At 40.1% G+C, this 18,509-nt stretch overlaps 1 protein-coding gene across 2 annotated transcripts in view; it reads right to left on the bottom strand.

Annotated features, from left to right (window-relative positions):
• The window catches only part of ABCC8 (ATP binding cassette subfamily C member 8), a 117,233-nt gene extending 99,710 nt beyond the window's left edge, over positions 1 to 17,523 (bottom strand). Inside the window, exons 1-3 of one of the 2 annotated variants that reach the window (XM_031943450.1) lie at positions 17,233 to 17,523; positions 10,963 to 11,104; positions 972 to 1,093 (exon numbers count right to left, since the gene is read on the bottom strand). In XM_031943450.1, the coding sequence (XP_031799310.1) occupies positions 972 to 1,093; positions 10,963 to 11,104; positions 17,233 to 17,380 (412 nt within the window). In that variant the 5' untranslated portion in view covers positions 17,381 to 17,523. The remainder of the gene's footprint in view (positions 1 to 971; positions 1,094 to 10,962; positions 11,105 to 17,232) is intronic. The other variant, XM_003773532.4, reaches the window with a different exon arrangement.
• Between the last annotated feature and the right edge of the window lie 986 nt (positions 17,524 to 18,509).

Raw genomic sequence — 18,509 nt, 5'->3', positions numbered from 1 at the left:
TCTGGAAGGGAAATTGAAAATCATGTAGTCCAACCTTATTTTGCATATGAAGAACAGAACAAGAAATTAAATAGCTTGTTCAAGGTCACAGATCCTCAGATCAGATCAAAGACCACAGATCACACACATGAAATTAGACATTCTTGAAGTTTTGAGTCAATAATAATAGCCACTCTCATCTGATAGACTTTAAAAACCTGGGATTCTATTGCCTGTCTCAAATGAGATGCCATGTGTAAAAAAGGCCATGTAACTCTAAATTGCCATATGAATGTAAATTATTGTTATCGTATTTTAATCATTTCCCCCATATCCCTCCTTCTCTGCTCACCCCCTCCTATCACATCCTTATCTTCTACCTCCTTCAGATCATCAGATTCATAGTGAAAAGTGAAAAGGAACCTTAGAGACCTTCTAGTCTAAATCCTTGATGAACCATGAAGGGGCCTGCTCAAGGTCAAACAAATAGCAACTGAAAGAGCCCAACTTTGAATCCATGTTTTCTCCCTCCAAATCTGGTACTCTTCCCAGTATACCACACATGACTCAAACATGGATCACTTTCCTTGTTCCTCTCAATCTCTTATGGTCTCCCCTAAATCTTTCATACTCACTATGACTTCCTAGACTGCAGAAATACAGGACTCGATTAGTAGGGAGAACAGGATGGGGATCAGGACACTTTGGACTTTCTATGGGCACCTAGCCCCACCTCAGGATTATGAGTAACCCAGTCTGAGTCCCAGACATGCAGCCTGGACCCTCTAAAGAGCAGCACCAGAGCCTAGCAGAAGGTTCACAGGAACCCAGATTCTAGGTTCTCAAAGGTGAAAATTATCTCTACAACTAGAAATTCAGACTCTCACAAACTGCTGTCATCTCTCCAGTGATTGGCCACTGTCAGCTGGCTATGGATACACAGGCAACCCAGACGCTGGTTATAAGAGTTGTGGAACAGCTCTGCCACGTACCAATCAGCAGCTTGGGAAAGTTGGAAGTCTCAATATTGTGATAGTAGACGACGGAGGTGATGGCTGCCAAAAACGCCATCCCAGCAGGCATGTACAAGTGCAGATGACGAGAGTCGGCCACCCTAGGAGGAGAGAGAGAGAAAACATTGTGTTAGTCCCATGTGGCAGATGCTCCAAGGCTGCGAAAGCCATTCTGTGTGCATCAAGACAACGAATGCCACAGCCTGCTTCCAAACTCAATGCTTTCATAAGGTTTATACCGGACAGTTTCTCAAAATTGGTAGTGTTTGAAGAAAAGGGTAAAGGAGGAAGGAAAATGAGAGCTTTGTTTCAGTAATAATAAAATAAGACACTAAGAATATTCTACTTCCTTGCAGGTGTGGATCTTCCCCCATTGTAAATTACTTAAGGGTGGGGATTATCTTTCTGCTGGTATTTGTATTCCCAGGCACTTAGCACAGAGCCTGATACACATGCTTGTTAACTTGACCAAATGTAGATCTGAGATAGAGAGGAAGGAGAGATGTATTCAGAAATGAAGTTGATGGAAAAACAAAAACAAAAGTAAAATCACTAAAAATAAGGAAAATACATTTACAAAACACTTCACTTTATTTTTAAAGGTTATTTTTCTTGACATCAGCCCAAGGAAGTTGGGAGCTGACATACATGTCACTTTCCATGGTTTCCATGGTGAGGTTGAAAAAGTACTTCACATTCATGATTTGATTTGAGCTTTACAACAATCTTGTGAGGTAGGTACTACAGCTATTATTGTTTCCATTATATAAAGGGGGAAACTGAGGTTCAGAGTGAGTAAATGGTTTACCCAGGTTACCAGTTAGTAACTTCATGAAGCAGGATTTGAAATCAGGTCTTCCTGATTCCAGCTGATTGCCTTCTCCATTGCACCAAGGTCTTGAATCTTAGATCTTGAAGTGATTTTTAAGTTTAAAAAGTCAAGTCAAAAACATTTGTTAAGTACTCACCATATGCCAGACACTTCACTAAATGCCGAGAATACAAATACAAACAGAAAGACAATCTGTGTCCTCAAAGAACTTATATTCTAATGATACGATGTTGTTATTATTTAGTCGTGTCCATTGTGACACCCATTTGGGATTTTGTTGGCAAAGATACTGGAGTGGTTTGCCAAGTCCATCTCCATCTCATTTTACAGATGAGAAAACTGAGGCAAACAATGTTAAATCACTTGACCAGGATCACACACTTAGTAAGTGTCTGAGGCTGGATTTGAACTCAGGAAAATGAGACTTCCTGATTCCAAGTCCATGTGTGCCATTTAGCTGCCCTTAGGTTCATGACCTCATCATCATCCTCAGGTTCTTATTTTTCCTCACCCCATATCGATTGTCAAATCTTTGACATCCACAACATCTTTCACATCCAACCCCTTTTCTCATACATACTCACTACTTAGCTCAGGTTCTCATTACCTCTTGACTAGGCTATTGCGCTGAGCTCCTCATTGCTGCCTAATTAGGTGGTATTGTGTATAGAACTCTGGAGTTCTATCAGGAAGACTTGAGTTCAAATTGGGCCCTTGAAATTTACTAGTTGTGTGACATTAAGCAAATCCTTAACTTCTGTTTGCCTCAGTTTCCTCACCAGTAATAATAATAATAATAATAATACCTGCCTCCCAGGTTTGTTGTGAAAATCAAGTAAGATATTATTTGTAAAGTAGTTTACAAATCTTAAAGCATTATATAAATGATGGATATTATTATTATTGTAAATGATAGTTCTTTTTATTTTATGAAAGCTTTTTATTTTCAAAACATGTGTATGGATAATTTTCAACATTAACCCTTGCAAAACCTTGTGTTCCAATTTCCTCCCTTCCCCCATCCCCCTCTCCTAGATGGCAAGTAATCCAACATATGTTAAACATGGTCAAAATATGTTAAATCCTATACACACACACATATACATATATACAATTATGTTGTTGCACAAGAAAAATCAAATCAAAAAGGAAAAAAATGAGAAAGAAAATAAAATGCAAGCAAACAACAACAAAAAGAGTGAAAAATACTATGTTGTGATCCATACTCAGTTCCCACAGTTCTCTTTCAGGGTGGAAATGGCTCTCTTCATCACAACATCCTTGAAACTGGCCTGAATAATCTCATTCTTGAAAAGAGCCACCTCCATCAGAATAGATCATCAAATAATTTTGTTGTTACTGTGTACAATGATCTCTTGGTTCTGCTCATTTCATTTAGTATCAATTCACATAAATCTCTCCAGGCCACTCTGAAATCATCCTGATAGCTATTATTATTATTATCCATCATCATCAGCATCAGGTATTAATTGGTTTCCCTGCCTCAAGTCTCTCCCCATTCCAATCCATCCTTTGAACAACTGCCAAAAAGATTTTCCTTGAGTGAAAATCTGACCATGTCAGATTCCTATTCAATAAACTCTATAGCTCTGTATTCATGCTAGGACTAAATATAATCTCCTCTTTTGGGGTTTTAAAACCCTTTAAGACCTGATCACAACCTATCTTTCTAGTATCATACACTATTCCCCTATCCTCACTCTATGGTCCAGCCATATGGGCTCTAGAAAGTAAGGCTGGTGACCTTGCACAGCCTTCCCTCACTTAAATCCAACTCACTTACATGTCATAACATGACCTCCCTGATGTCATGGTCCCTTTTGAGAATGATGGACAAACAACAACCACATGATCCAGCAAACTGGCCTGATCTCTGTTACACAGACAATTCCTCCCACCTCAACAGAGGCAGTTGTATTTTCTGCTCCCCATGCCCTGAATGCCCCACTTCCTTATAAGCACCACATGGTGCATTAAGTCTTTTCTCATGCTCCTGCCTTCTTCCAGCTCCAAGAGCCCTTCCTCACTAACTTGTTTATTTTATGTTCACTTTATATATTCATTCTGTATATATTTATTAGAGTATTCTTTCCATTAATTTCTAGAGAGCAGGAGTTATTTTATTTTTTGTATTGTACATCCAGTGTCTGGCACAATACCTGACATATAATAGATGCTTAATAAATGCTTGTAGATTAATTATTTGATTACTAAGATGCATTGTTGAATTTATAATAGCCTTTTATAATTACTTCTTTTCTCAAGAAATGGATGCTAATAATGTTAGTGCTATCTACAGTGTACAACATTTTTGACCTTATTGGGAAAATAATTTTCCTCCATAGGCCTATGCCCTCATTTTTAAAATGGGATGGGGGGGGACTCTGAGGTCCTTTTCTGCTCTATTTCTACGATTTTGTAAAATAATTGAGAATTTAGTCTGTGAGAGCAAGCAGAAGCACGCTGATGATATAAATCTTATCACCTGCCTCAACTCATGTCATATAGGTTGTTATGAGGTGAAATGTGGATGTCTTTGCATCTTTTGGACTTTGCAATCGGGGAAATTCTTAACTTTAACTTTGGGATCAAAACCCTGTTTTTTGGTTCTGTGAGCTGGTTAGTCTCAGAATCTTAACACTGAAAGAAAACTGGGAAGTCATCTAAGCCATCTCCTCTTACAAAAGTCACCCAATCACTTGCAAATCCATTTTTTTCCTTTGAATTTTAAGAAACGTGAGGTTCCTAGATAAAGGTCTAATATTGCCTACATCTACCATTCTTCATCCTTCATCCTCAAAAAGGACCGATGACATCAGAAGGGAGATGTCTTGACTTGCAAGTGAATTGGATTTAACTTTACAAAGTCATCAACCTCACTCTTTCCTCCAGAGCCCTCAGAATCCAGTGGCAAGATATAAGTCAGGCAACTGGCAATGGCCAGTCTACATCTATCTGGGAAGAGTTGAAGAGATGGAAGAATTGGTTACCTATTTCCTCAGGATGGCAGGTACCAAGAGTATGACTTTTAGACAAACTTTCTTTCTCTATTTCTTTTTCTGTGTGTATATATATTCATCCATTTCATTCATCAAGTTTGGAGGCAAATATTTGGCAAAAATAGTTTTTTTTAACCATTTCTTCTTCATCTGTTGTGAGTCCTCTCTAATAGAGAGGAAAATTCTTTTGCCATTATCCAGGTACCCTAGTCTATAGAAAGCAGTACCTTCACAATGATCAAGTTTGAGTTTAGTTCTCAGCTAACAATTTAGGTGTTAGCCAACAACTTAAATATATTACAATACCAACCTTTTAAATACCAGCTAACCCCTCACCAGGGATTAATTGACATTAAGCAGAAAGCAGGAAGAAGATTCAGAATATAAAATCATGTTCCAGGAAGGAGGAGACAGGTGAGATCAGAAGGCAAGGAAGAGAAGCTTTTCCCAGAATTTAATTGGATACTAGACAGTTATCACTGCTTTGCCTTCCCACAGTTGTCACTGAGGTCAGAGCAAACCAATTATCATTTTCTGGGTGACTTTTGTCTCTGGACCTTGAGGAGGATCCAGTGGCTTCAGACACAACTTAAGATACTGAGAACTATAGTGAGTTATGTTTCCAGGTTTCAGTTTCAGACACAGCCTAAGATACTGAGTACTATAATGAGTTATGTTTCCAAGTTCCTGTGTCCCTTTTCTGGTCCCTAATGGGTTTCAGGATCTAATATCTTTATGCATACCTTACACTGCCTTTCTTACTTCCTAAGTCATCCTGTACTTCATTCATGGCCCCACTCCTCTTCCCAGAGGCTGTTGCTGCCTCTTCAGAGAGATAACAGTATTAATAAGAGATGCTGATGAATTAATCCTTCATAACTACAAGACATTGTATCTAGGCAGTCTTGGACCATGCTTCTCATCATATCCAGTCACTTCCCTAGTACAACATGACTTTCCTAATGTAGACATCTTGTTTTCTACTTTGCCACTAAGAACCTCTTGTTCTTGCTCTTGGATCAATAACACAGTCATACTCCCTTTGTTACAAGAAAATCATAATAATCTATTGCTTCATGGCCCTATTCCCAATCTCTGTGACTGCCCAGACCAAAATTCCCTTGCAAAGCCCCCACTGACTCATATGTTGCATATGTCTTTTAGATCATAAGTTCCTTGAGGGCAGACCCCTGTCTTGCTTTTGGATTTGTATTCCCAGGGCTTAGCATAGTATCTGCCACTTAGTTGGCTCTTCAATAAATGTTTATTGATTGTTTAATTGAATAAAGCCCCAGCAGTTTGGGGAAGGCACCATTTCCAGGAAGATCCAATCAGCATCTAGAGATATTGAACAAGCAAAGAGACTGGGACTTCCCCACATTCATATGCCCTAGTATAGGAATGGGAATAAAAACCATGAAACATTCAATAATGACTTGTTATTGAATAACAATAATTCTTAATGAGGATATATCCTTCAGAGAAGACATTTCTTTGAGCCAGAAAGATCAGGATTTCCAGTGTAGTCAAGTAAACGGCTAAGACAAAAACGAGCAATTTCCTACAATCAAACACAGGTTTGAGACTTTGGAATTGCCCTCCAAATCCAATTGGTTGCCAAATTTTGTTAAATCTACTATCAAAACCTCTCTCTAGTCTGTCCCCTTCTTTCTACTCACATACTCACCAGCTAGTAAAGACTCTCATCACATCTCCCCTGGATTACTGTAATAGATAGGATCTCTTTGCTCTTAGTCTCTCTTCTCTTCAATATACCCCTTATATAATTGTTAAAATGCTATTCATCATATCCTGACTCGATCATGTCAATGATCAATTGCTCTGGCTAATAAGTTTTAGTGGATCCATATCTTCAGTTTAGTCATTTTTCAATTGTATCTGACTTTTCATGACCCCATTTGGGGTTTTCTTGGCAAAGATATTGTTCCTTTGCCATTTCCTTCTCCAACTCATTTTACAGATGAGAAAACTCAGGCAAATATGGTTAAATGAGTTTTTAGGGTCACACAGCTAGCTATTCAATGTTGAACTTAGGTGCTCCTGAGTCTAGGCCTGGCAGGCCATCCACTGCACCACCTAGCTGCCCCTGTTCCCTCTGGTTTTAAATACAAACTCCTCTGTTAGATACTGAAAGCCTTTCAGAACCTGGCTCTAGCCCACCTTTCCAGTATGATTTTATGCCAGTCTGGTTTTCTTGCCATTGCTTGTATTATCTCCCATCTCTTTGTGCTTGCCCTTGTCTGGAATACATTCTCTTCTCATCTCTGCCTCCCTTCAAAGCTCAGCTCAAGGGTCACCTTTTATCTAAAGGCTTTCCTGACCCCTTCTGTCCTTCCAGATGCTGTCTCTGCCCCAAATTACTTTGTATTTATAGAATTATGGCTATGGATGCAGAGGGATTTCAGAGACTATTTAGTCCCAACCCCTCATTTTACAAACGAAGGAACTAAGAACATATGTATATGTGTGTGTGTAGACACACACACACATATATGTATTATATATAGAAAAGTTTTATATACATACATATATAAAAGAGCCTATATATAGGTTCTTAGTTCCCTCACATATGTGTGTGTGGTTAATTGTATTTTTTGTGCATACTTAATATTTTTGTCTATTTTCATAGTATTTTTAAAATTATGTGTACAGTTTTCAGCATTCCCTTTTATATAATTCTGAGTTCCATTTTTTTCTCCCTTCCTCCCTTGCCTCTCTCTGAGAAAGGAAGCAATCTGATATAAGCTACAATCATGTTAAATGTATTTCCATATTAGTCATGTTGCGAAAGAGGAATCACAACAAAAAGGGAAAAATCACGAGAAAGGGAAAAAAAAAACAAATAAAATGAAAATAGCACTCTTCAGTCTGCATTCAGATTCCATAATTTTTTTTCTCTGGATGTGGATGGCATTTTTCCATACCCAAGCCTATTGGAAATGCAAGCATCCCTATACTGCTGAAAAGAGCTAAATCTGTCATAGTTGATCATTGCACAATGTTGCTGTGACTGTGCACAATGTCCTCCTGATTCTTCTCACTTCACTTAGCATCAGTTCAAGTAACTCTTTCTAGATCTTTCGGAAATCCATTTGCTCATCATTTTATTTTAATAGCACAATGCTATTTCATTATGTTCATATATCACAACTTGGAACCAATGCATTTTATATTTACATGTTGCTTCTCCTGATAGAATTCAAGCTTCCTGAAGATAAGGGATTTTTCATTTTCTCCTTGTATTCTCAGTACTTAACCTGGTGCCTGACACAAAGAAGTTACTCAATAAATGCTTACTGATTGACTAATAGTGCTAGGGTATTTTGCTTAGTGAGATCACAGGTTGAGTTCTGTGCTTTTTTCTGAATGCCATATTTAAATAAAGATTCTAGTGTATGTTAGAGAAAATCTAAAGAAAGGTCAGAACAGGAGACTATGCCTTATGAGAATCAGTTGAAAGAACTATATTAGTTATCTTCATATATCAGAAGGGAAGTGATGTGGTAGGATTAAAGCTGTTCTCCTAGGCACCAGAAGGCAAGAATAGGGACAATGAATGGAGTTTGAAGAGGTAATAGAGCTGTGCCTAACATATAAAAAATCCCAACAATTAGATCTGACTAAAACTAGATTGCCTCAGGAGTTCTTCTCAATGGACATCTTCAAGGGGAGGTAGATGGCCATTTAAAAAAATGCTTAATTGATGTTACTTTTTCCTCATCACTGTTACTCCCAGGAGGATTATTAGGTACCTTCTTTCACTCTCTTTCCATTAAAATTATGTGATCTTTTATATTTGGATTACAGATCCACTTGGAGCTTTTTCTAGTATATAGTGTAAACTATTGGTCTATACCTAATTTTCTGCAATACTGCTCTCCAATTTCCTCAGTTTTGTCTAATATTAGTATCCTAATCCCAGTAATTCATATTCAGGTTATAGGATCATAAAGGTCTTTTAGTTTGCCAAACACTAGGCTACTATGTTCATTTGTTTCTAGATCTTGCTAATCTCTCCTCTCTGCATGACCATTTGTAGGGGAATTTATAAGTAGGAATTCCTACTCAGTAAGAGATTAGCCCAAGACCATCTGACTCTGAGCTTCCAAGTTTTGATGATTGTCTTGGGGAATTAAAAGAGTAAGTGAAACTTGAGAAATCTATTAATCTCATAGCCTGAGAGTTTCTTGGAAGCTTTGAACATCTCACTATTCCCAGGAAGAGCTCCTTGCCCAGAGGTCCTGACTTTGCCAAGGGAAGTTTCAACTCTGGAGATGAAAGAGTGGAGGAGACTATTCCCAGCTAGTGCCCCTAGCATCTAGTTGGCATTTGTTATCAGAGAGTTTGCTACAGATGGTGGAGTTAGGAAACCTGCTTCTTAGTGCCAGCAGGATAGCTCCTTGATAGAGAGCTAAGGCAGCCATATGTGAGGCTGTCTGTGCATAAATACACATGTATTCCAGTGGCTGGGGCCTCCAGAATGGGTCCTTCAGTTGCACAGATCACAGTCTTTCTTATGTTCTAACATGTTTGTACCACGGTGTAAAAACTCAGGGAGTGGGCACTCTGTGATTCGTCTTCGGCTCTGTCATTGCTTTTAGCACAGGACCCTTAACACACTTAAGTGCTCAGTTAATGTTTGTTTAATGAACACAATATAGCTCTGTTCCCATCCAGAACTGGAGAATTTATATTTCTCCAACACCTACTCTACAGCATACTCTTCATCTTCTTCACATCCAAGGAAAAAAGGATGATCATGAGGGTTTTCTTCAATTCACTGATCAAAGAAAGATTTTATCTACTTGCCCAGAGTCCCAGACATCAGCAACATCCTCACTAGCAGCAGTCTGCAGAACTTGTTAATAAGAGAATCAACTCAAACCTATATAAGGACCAAGGGGTCAAAATGGTCACTTCCCAGGACATTTAGGGTGCAATCAACATTTCTCCCAGTTGTATTTGCTTCTTGTTTCTAGTTTTGTAAAAAAAGGGTGCAAAGGGAAAAAGGGTTCAGGAAGATAAGTATCCTAGATACTACCCAGGGCTATTTACCCCAGTCCTGAGCCAATGACCACCTGCCCAACTATGTTAGATTCTGACATATCAATTGTTCCATGTGATCATTAGTCATGCAACACACTGAAAATAAGAGCAAATGGCCAGTTATTATTCCAGTGGACTAATGAAAAAGACCCTCCCCCACAATCCTTTTCAGTAAAGAGTTGTTGGACTAGAGTCAAGAAATGAAGCATACTTTGTCATAAATGATAAATGTGTTCATTTGTGTTATTTGACTGTAATTATTTGTTGCTAGAAAAGGGTGCCCTTGTGTGGGTATTTGTGTGTAGAAGTGTGTGTGTGTGTGTGTGTGTGTGTGTGTGTGTGTGTAATCACTGGAAAGACAACAAAAGAATAAAGAGTAAAGTGATTCCAAGACCTTCTGGTCCAACTCTATCATTTTATGGAAGAGGATGCTTTGACCCAGGAAGGGCAAAGGACTTGCTGCTAAAGGAGTTGTAAAAGCTCCTTACTAGTATCATATATTTTTATAGACTTTTAGATTCCTGTCCTTCAGAAGGGAATTTTGGGGAATTCTCTTCCCCATCTGGATAGAGGAAAATTTAAGCATAAAAATTAGAATTGATTGCCTAAAGATCTTAGGTTTTCTTGCCCAGTCCAGCCCTGTTTCTACCATTTGACACTGCCTATCTGTGATCTGATCAACCTGTAGAAGAATAGCAGATTTTAATGATTGCACGTGCATTATGTACAGTATCTCATTTGCTCTTCATACCTATGAGGTAGGAATTATATGTTTTATAATTCTCATTTTTCAGATAAAAATACTGAGGATCAGAGAAATTAATTGACTTATCCATTGCCACACAGCTAATTAGTGCCAGAGGCAAGATTTAAACCTGGGTTTTCCTGACAAATCTGGTACTCTCTCCAGTACTTCTCTCTCTCTCTCCCAACTCCAGAAGGAATAAGGAGAAAGAAGGGGGTCAGTGAGTTAGCTTATCATCCAACAGATGTCCAAGACACCTGCCTAAGTCACTGAAATAATTCCTTACCACAAGGAGGCTCCACTTACCCATCAGACAGAACGCCTTCTGCAATCTCACACACCAGAACAAAAAGCAGAATGAAGGTCAGGATCCAGCGCAGGTTGTGGCCGGGGAAGTGGAGCCATGTGCTATGATGGATGTGAACTTTTGCACTCTGGCTGCCCCATCCTGAAGAAAATGAACAGCTCAGTCACAGACTCCAGACAGTCAAGGGGATATAAATGATAAAATGTAAGCTCTCTGAGGGCAGGGACCGTTTTACTTTTGTTCTTATACCATCAGCTTGAACACAGTGTCTAGTCCTAGCAGGCACTTAATAATAATAATCAGGATCTTTACAATTTGCAAATTGCTTTACAAATATTATCTCATTAATTCAGGTCAGTTACAATGATCTCGTGATGAAGAGAGCCATCTGCATTCAGAGAGAGGACAGTGGGAACTGAATGTGGCCCACAACACAGTATTTTCACTCTTTGTTGTTTGCTTGCATTTTGTTTTCTTTCTCATTTTTTCTTTTTTTGATATAATTTTTCTTGTGTAGCATGATACTTGTGGAAATATATATAGAAGAATTGTACATGTTTAACATATATTGGGTTACTTGCCATCTAGGGGAGGGAGTGGGGAAAGGGAGGGAAAAATTAGAACATAAGGTTTTGTAAGAGTGAATGTTGAAAATTATCCATGTATATATTTTGAAAATAAAAATCTTTAATTAAAAACCCAAATATCTCATTTTATCCTCACAGTGATCCTGAGAGGTCACTTTATTTTACAGATAAGGAAGCTGATGGCTAATAAACTAGCAAAATAACTAAAAATTTTCTGAGGCCATATTTGAACTCTATCTTGACTCAAGGGCTTATTCTCTATCCAATTCACCATGTAGCTATCCTAATAATGACTTGTAGATCAATTGATGGCAAATTTCATTAGGAACTGGCCACTGTAATAATTCCCTCTAACAATGCAGATTAGTAACCATTGTGTAAATTAGGGTCTTAGGGAGCTATCTGGAGGCCTTTAGAAGTTATGTGACTTGCATAGAGTCACCTTGTCAAGATGGTGTTAGAAATAGGAATTGAATCCAGATCTTCCTGATTCTGAGGCTGCCACTGATACATTTTCCTATACATCAACATTGTAAGAGATGCTTTTAAAGATTACTACCAACATTACCAGCACCTCGAACATCAGCACTCACCATCACCATCATCATGTAACTGTTGGGGGACTCACATGCCTTTAATTCTCAGTTTAATCATTTGTAAAAGGAGGGAACTGGACTGGATGGTTTTGAAGGTCACTTCTAGCTCTGATATTCCAGATTCTCAAGTTCTAGGTACTATATTCTATGTTCTAAATTTTAGTCCATTTCAGTTCTGTCATTCTATAGATCCATGTTCCCATGTCCCTATTCTGTTTTAGGTTCTAACTCTCCCTCCAGTTTAGACATTTTGATTCTGTGAACATAGAAGATTTGTTGTTCTTTCATATGCGGCTCTTTAAATTAATACTTCAGATTGTATTTTTTGACAATGCTTTGGCTGAGGAAAATAGAACAAAAATTATCATATTTTTTTGCAGCGGGGAAATTAAGGCTTAGCAGGGAAGTGGCTTGCTCAAGGCCACATCTCCATTATATGTCAGAACCGGGCCTTGAATTCAGATCTTTGGACATTAAGTTCTGGATTTACTCCTCCCTATGATACTAGAAGGAAGAGCAAATCCTCTTGGAAGGATTGGAAGTAGGTGAGAGACTTCAGAAACAAGTAGGAAAGGTGAGAGTGACTAGAAGAGAGATTTAGAGAGTATTGGGAATAGGGTCCAGAGGGTGACATTCCTCTATGTGATAAGTGGCTTTTTTCCAGTATATATATTTAGTTTTCCCTTTACTTCTTACCAACCTATATAGTAAAAGTTTCCCTGTCAGGAAAGAGAGCCTCCAAAGCTTCCAAAGATTTGGATTTACTCTTAGTTCTTAGCTTCTTTGTAATTCACAGAATTTCAGAATGGTGGGGGAGGACTCAGATGGCACTTATCCTTGAACAGGAATGCTTCCTACAATATCTCTGACAAGAAGTCATCTAGCTTCTATTTGGATATTTCCAGCATTGGGCAACTCTCTGTTTCACAAAGCAATCCATTCCATAATTTTTTGACATGCCTAGAAGTTAGGAAGTCTTTCTTACACTGAGCTGAAATCTACTTCTATAAATTCTCTGTCCCTCACTTCTCAAAGTGGCATAAGGAATTCTTGCTAAAATGCTTTAACAACACTGATCTTCTTGATATGGATGCTTCCTTCCACTTATGCAGATGACAAGTTATCTTTGCCTGTCTCTCCTATATCAATTCCGTTCATGTTCTCCAATAAATTTGTCACAGGGAATGAATCTACCCAATATTTTGTGAGCCTTCCTCCAAATCTCTTCACATTGCATGAATACCAATGGGTACTTGGGCTACCCATGGTTCTATTCCTTACTCTGGCTACATGACCTATCTATATCTTTTCCTAGTTGTTCATTTCTTTGACACCATCCTTTATGCCATTTTTCCTTTATAACTCCTCTTCTGTAATATGTTGCAATCTGCTCAAGCCCACCACACATCTCTTAATTGCCATGTAGGTGACTTAATTTTAATTCTTTGAAGACTTTAGCTTCCAGTGACCTACAAGTATAAAATGTTACCAGAAGAGTATTGGTTTTAAAAATATAGTGCTTTAAATAACTATATGGACATGTATACATATATTTAACATATTTAACACGTATTGGTCAACTTGCCATCTGGGGGAGGGGGTGGGGGGAAGAAGGGGAAAAATTGGAACAAAAGGTTTTGCAATTGTCAATGCTGAAAAATTCCCCATGCATATATCTTGTAAATAAAAAGGCATAAAAATATAGTGCTTTGTTTCAGGTGGAGATTGGTCACCAAATAAAAATATTATTAAGGCATTTCATTAAAGATATGTATGATTGGAAAATTGGATGGCCCAGGCAGGTGATGAGATTTAGGGTCAAAAGATGATCAACCTGAGCATTCCACTGGTACCCATATAATGTACAAAAAATTACAGGAGAGCCTCCAATATGGAGAGTAGAGAGTTGGAAAAGAGAGACAAGAATTATATAGGATAAGAAAGCTGCACTTTGGAATGATGGGGGGGGTCGGTAGGAAATAATCACATTGATGAGATCACAGGAACATTGAAGTACTATTCCTAGTTTTACTTTTCATTAAGCAGATGACGGCTCATCAAATACTCAAAAATAGCTCTTATTTTTTTTCCTCCAGGTTGAACATCATTAGCTTCTTCTAGAGCTGGATTCGAATCCCTCCAAATCCCTTAACAAGCTGGGTGAACTGGACAAGCCATTTAGCTGTTCTGTGATACAATGTCCTCATCTATAAAATGAGGATGTAGGATGGTCTCTAAAGTGACTTCTAACTTCTAAATCTATGATCCTATTGTTGGTTAAAGACAGAAGTCATCAACTAAATTAAAAAAAAATGACACAAATTAGAAGTATAAAGACTGGCTTATATTTACTGACCTACTGAGGATCAATGTTCATCAATAGGTATGTGTATATCACACAAATGCAAGGGTGTGTAAATGTTTAACGACTGGCTTTCCAAAAAAAAATGTGTACATGGCACATTTTAAGTTTAAGATTCATTAACATTTTTTCCCACCATTAGCTTAAATTTGGATAATAAGCAAAAAAGAAATCAAGATTTGACTGGTAGCATTTGCCAATTTCTACAGTATGTGTTCACATTGAAAATTTAATGATAGGCTTGAGCCCACTGGAGCTGGTTCCTGCACACTATGGAATATAGTACAGCTGAAGCATTTGTATTGTCCACACATTGTAGCTGCATCATTCTATTAACAGTCCTCTCCCTCGAAAAATATTTTAGGATATACTTTTTTACTTGAAATTAAAGCAAAATTAAGATGTTTAAAAACACATGGACATTCTTAACATAACAGAAACACCCTGGTGCATTGCAAAACCTGAGTTGGTAATGCTGACTTATGGACATAGCACTGGTACATGCATACCTCTATACAGTGTGAATGTAGACTCAGGAAGCGCTATTGTTACAAGGAAACAGACAGAAAAATGATCTAGTCCAACATAAAGTCTCTAGATGAATCCCTGCTATGGCATTTCCAAAGGACAACAGCTCGATTCTGAATCAGTGTCTGTGCACAAAATAATCTGCTGATTTAGAACTATGTCCAAAGGCTACTAAATTGTGCATACTCTTTAATTCAGCAATTACACTTCTAGGTCTGTTTCAAAAGGAAACCAAAGAAAAAGGAAAAGGATACATATATGCAAAAATATTTTTAGAAACTCTTTTTTGTGGTGACAAAGAACTGTGTACTGAGATGTCCATCAACTGGGGAATGATTGAGCAAGTTATGGCATATGAACATGATGGAATATTATTGTGCTATAAGAAATAATGAAGTGAATGATTTCAGAAAAATCCGGGAAGCCCTATCTGAACTGATGAAAAGTGAAGTGAGCAGAAGAAAGAGAAAATTTTGCACAATGATAGCAATCATAAGGATAATCAATTATGAAAGACTTAGTAATTGACCAATACAATTAGCCACCACCATGATATCATATATTATCAACCTCCTGATAAAGAACCGATGGACTCACAGTCCAAAACGAAGCTTATTTTTTCCTTTGTTTTTCTGTTTTTTTTTTTTTAAAGGGGGGTAGGGGAACATGAATAATATGAAAATGTTTTGGGTGACTGCATATGTATAATGGGTTTCTTGCCTTTTCAATGGGTGGGGGAAGTTATGGAGAGAAAGAGAGAAAATGTGGAACTAAACATAAAAATACAATTTAGAAGACAATTAAATAAACACCAAAATACATGCTGCTTGAAGACAGAAATTTACAGCAACTGGTTAAATTCTGAAAACTGGGCCTAGTCAGGCTGTCAGGGCATCTGGATTAGCTCTAAGCTTGGGTGTAAAATTAAACAGGAGTCACTGGATCTGGCTTAATGGGAAAGACTGTTTAAGTGAGAGCCAATTTAATGCTTCAAGTCCTAGTTATGCCACTTCTTATTTGAATGATTCAGGTAAGTCATTTTACTTGTATTCTTCACTTTACGACTTGAAAAATGAGACAGTTATGATCTGTGGTGTCATGGCTCCTTTCTATCTCTGACATAAATGACTTTATGATCATTGATCTAGAGCTGGGAGAGACCTTAAGTGGTAGCTAGTATAACTCTAATTTGTTATTATTATTTTTTAACAGATGAGGAAAAAGAGATCCAAGGTCACTGAGATAGTTATTGGCAAAGTGAGCATTTGAACTCAAGTTTTCTGCCTCCAAATTCAGCACTCTTTCTGATTCTAAGTAATTTACCCCAGAGTGATCTATGCTTCTACTTCTTCCCAAAGCCCCAGTTCCTGGGGAACTTAGTTGAAAGAAGCTGTATTTCTCTGAGATGAAGTAAGAATTGGGAAAGGAGGGGCTGGACATAGCCTCCTTCCCCTTTTGGGGGCCGGTCTGTGGCTTAGCCAGGACTTGTACTTTGGGAAGAAGGGGAAGGGAGACTTTGAACGGCATCAGAAATGCGGACCGTCTACCCAGGACTTCTCTGGGCTCACTCTGAGTCCAGCTGTCCCCGGTTGCCCCACTTCCAGTTCTGGGAACCTGAGCTCCCAATTTCCCCCTCTCTCCACTTTCACTGCCCACCACTCCTTCACGTTAATATTACCTGGGCTGAACCTGGGGGAAGAGGGAAGAATTTGTATCTCCTGGAGGAGCTTTCTGAGATTAGGGGTTTGGGGGTGACTAAGGAAGCTGAACAAGGATCTATGAAAGTTAGGGTCCCTCGGAAGTTAAGAGCCCCGGCAAAAGGAGTCTGGGGAAGAGTGGGGGGGTGGTGGTCGGCGGAGCTGAGGCAGGAAAGCAAACAGAGAAGGGGGCTGGAGCGCACAAAAGTGGAGCTGGGAGAAAAGAAGAACGAAGGGATGCAGAAGAAAATGGGCTCGGAGAGGAAGGGCTGGTTCGGAGGAAAACAAGAAAGACAAGAGCGAGCAAGGAGAAGTGTGGGAGAAGGGCGAACAGAGGAGGGCAGGAGAAGCAGGAGAGACTGGGGATGGCGGGTGCAGGGAAGCGGTGAGGTAGCTGGGACAAGTGAGAAGTCCGTGCTCCTGCTCGGATCCCCGCCGCTGCTCCCCTCCCAGTCCCCTCCCTAACCCCAGCTCCCCGGCCTGGCACTCTCAGGCTTACCGATGAAGAGGATGGGGAAAGTGATGAAGAAAAGGAAGACGTGCGGGACCACATTGAGAGCATCCACGAAGCAGCCGTTGTTCAGAACGCCCTGGTCCACCTTGTAGGCGGCCGAATTGTTCTCGTTGCCGCAGAAAGCCAAGGGCATGGCGGTGTGGGGGCCAGGCGGGCCGGGCCAGGGCTCAGGCTACGGGCTGCGGGCTCGCTGGCTTCCCTCCTACCCTCCCGGCGCCGCAGCGCTCCGGACCAGCTGTCAGCCGGCCCCCCACCCCCGCTCCTCCCGCCAGCCCCGCCCCGACGCTGTGACCCGGCTACCTGCGCGTCCACCTCTGCCCTCCACCCCCGCCCCAGCCTAGCCCCCGACCCTGTGGGAGGTGGTATCGGTGCGTGTGCCCTATTTAGTGTGGGTCTGTGTACGCGCGCGCGCGCCTTAGAAGAGGAGGGCCTTTGCACGCCTGTGTGTGCGCGCCTAAGTATGTATGTATGTATGTGTGTGTGTGTATGGGTGTGCGCGCTAGGGTGTATATGTATAGGAGTGTGTGAGCGCGTGCAAGGGAGTGTTTTGCGCGCGTGCGCTGCTGGGTGAATGGAGGATGAACCCAATTAAATGTCTCTATGCTTTGGTGTGAGTTGCTTCAGTTGGTGCCGGGGGCTCAGGTTGGGCGTGTGAGGTCGGGGGACTGGAAGAGTACTTCGGGGGCACGGGGCTGGGTTGAACTCGGGGCTGCCAAAGAAGTAGGATACGGGGGTGGGGCAGCCGGGGAAAGCGAGGACCAGCGGCAGTCCCTGAACTGCTGGGACTTATGCCCAGATATCGGCAGCCTGTTCCCGAGAGAGAACGGAGAGGCCCTTTCCCCTCCCTGGCCCTCACTCCTCCTGCCCTAGCTCGTCAAGTGGGGGGGATGAACCTGGAGGGAAAGGTCCTAGGATCCTGTACCCAGATGATTCTCAGCCTAGGAAGAAGTCTGGAAGAGAGAATCTCTGTTCATATCATTGTTTTACCCCCAAATCTTCAGGGGCTTCTTAAAGCAAATTAAGTGGACTTTTTAGAATCCTTCAAAATGTGGCATCTCTACTGGTCTGTTCGATCGTATCTAATATCTTTCCTTGCTCCCTGCCCCTCATTCTATACTCAAGACAGACAGGACACCTCTGTCCCTAAAGAGTCCAGCACATGGCTGTTTAAAGCACGCTTCTTACCTTTTATGATATCCTCTGGCTCTAGACCGTCCTCTTTTTCTACTTTACCTGTTGAGTTTCTACCCTTTAAAACCAAA

Source organism: Sarcophilus harrisii, chromosome 6, assembly GCF_902635505.1.
Source record: "Sarcophilus harrisii chromosome 6, mSarHar1.11, whole genome shotgun sequence".
In the NCBI taxonomy this organism is placed as follows: Eukaryota; Metazoa; Chordata; class Mammalia; order Dasyuromorphia; family Dasyuridae; genus Sarcophilus; species Sarcophilus harrisii.
The sequence above is the reverse complement of the archived record's forward strand: the minus strand, read 5'-3'. Positions and strand labels throughout refer to the sequence as shown.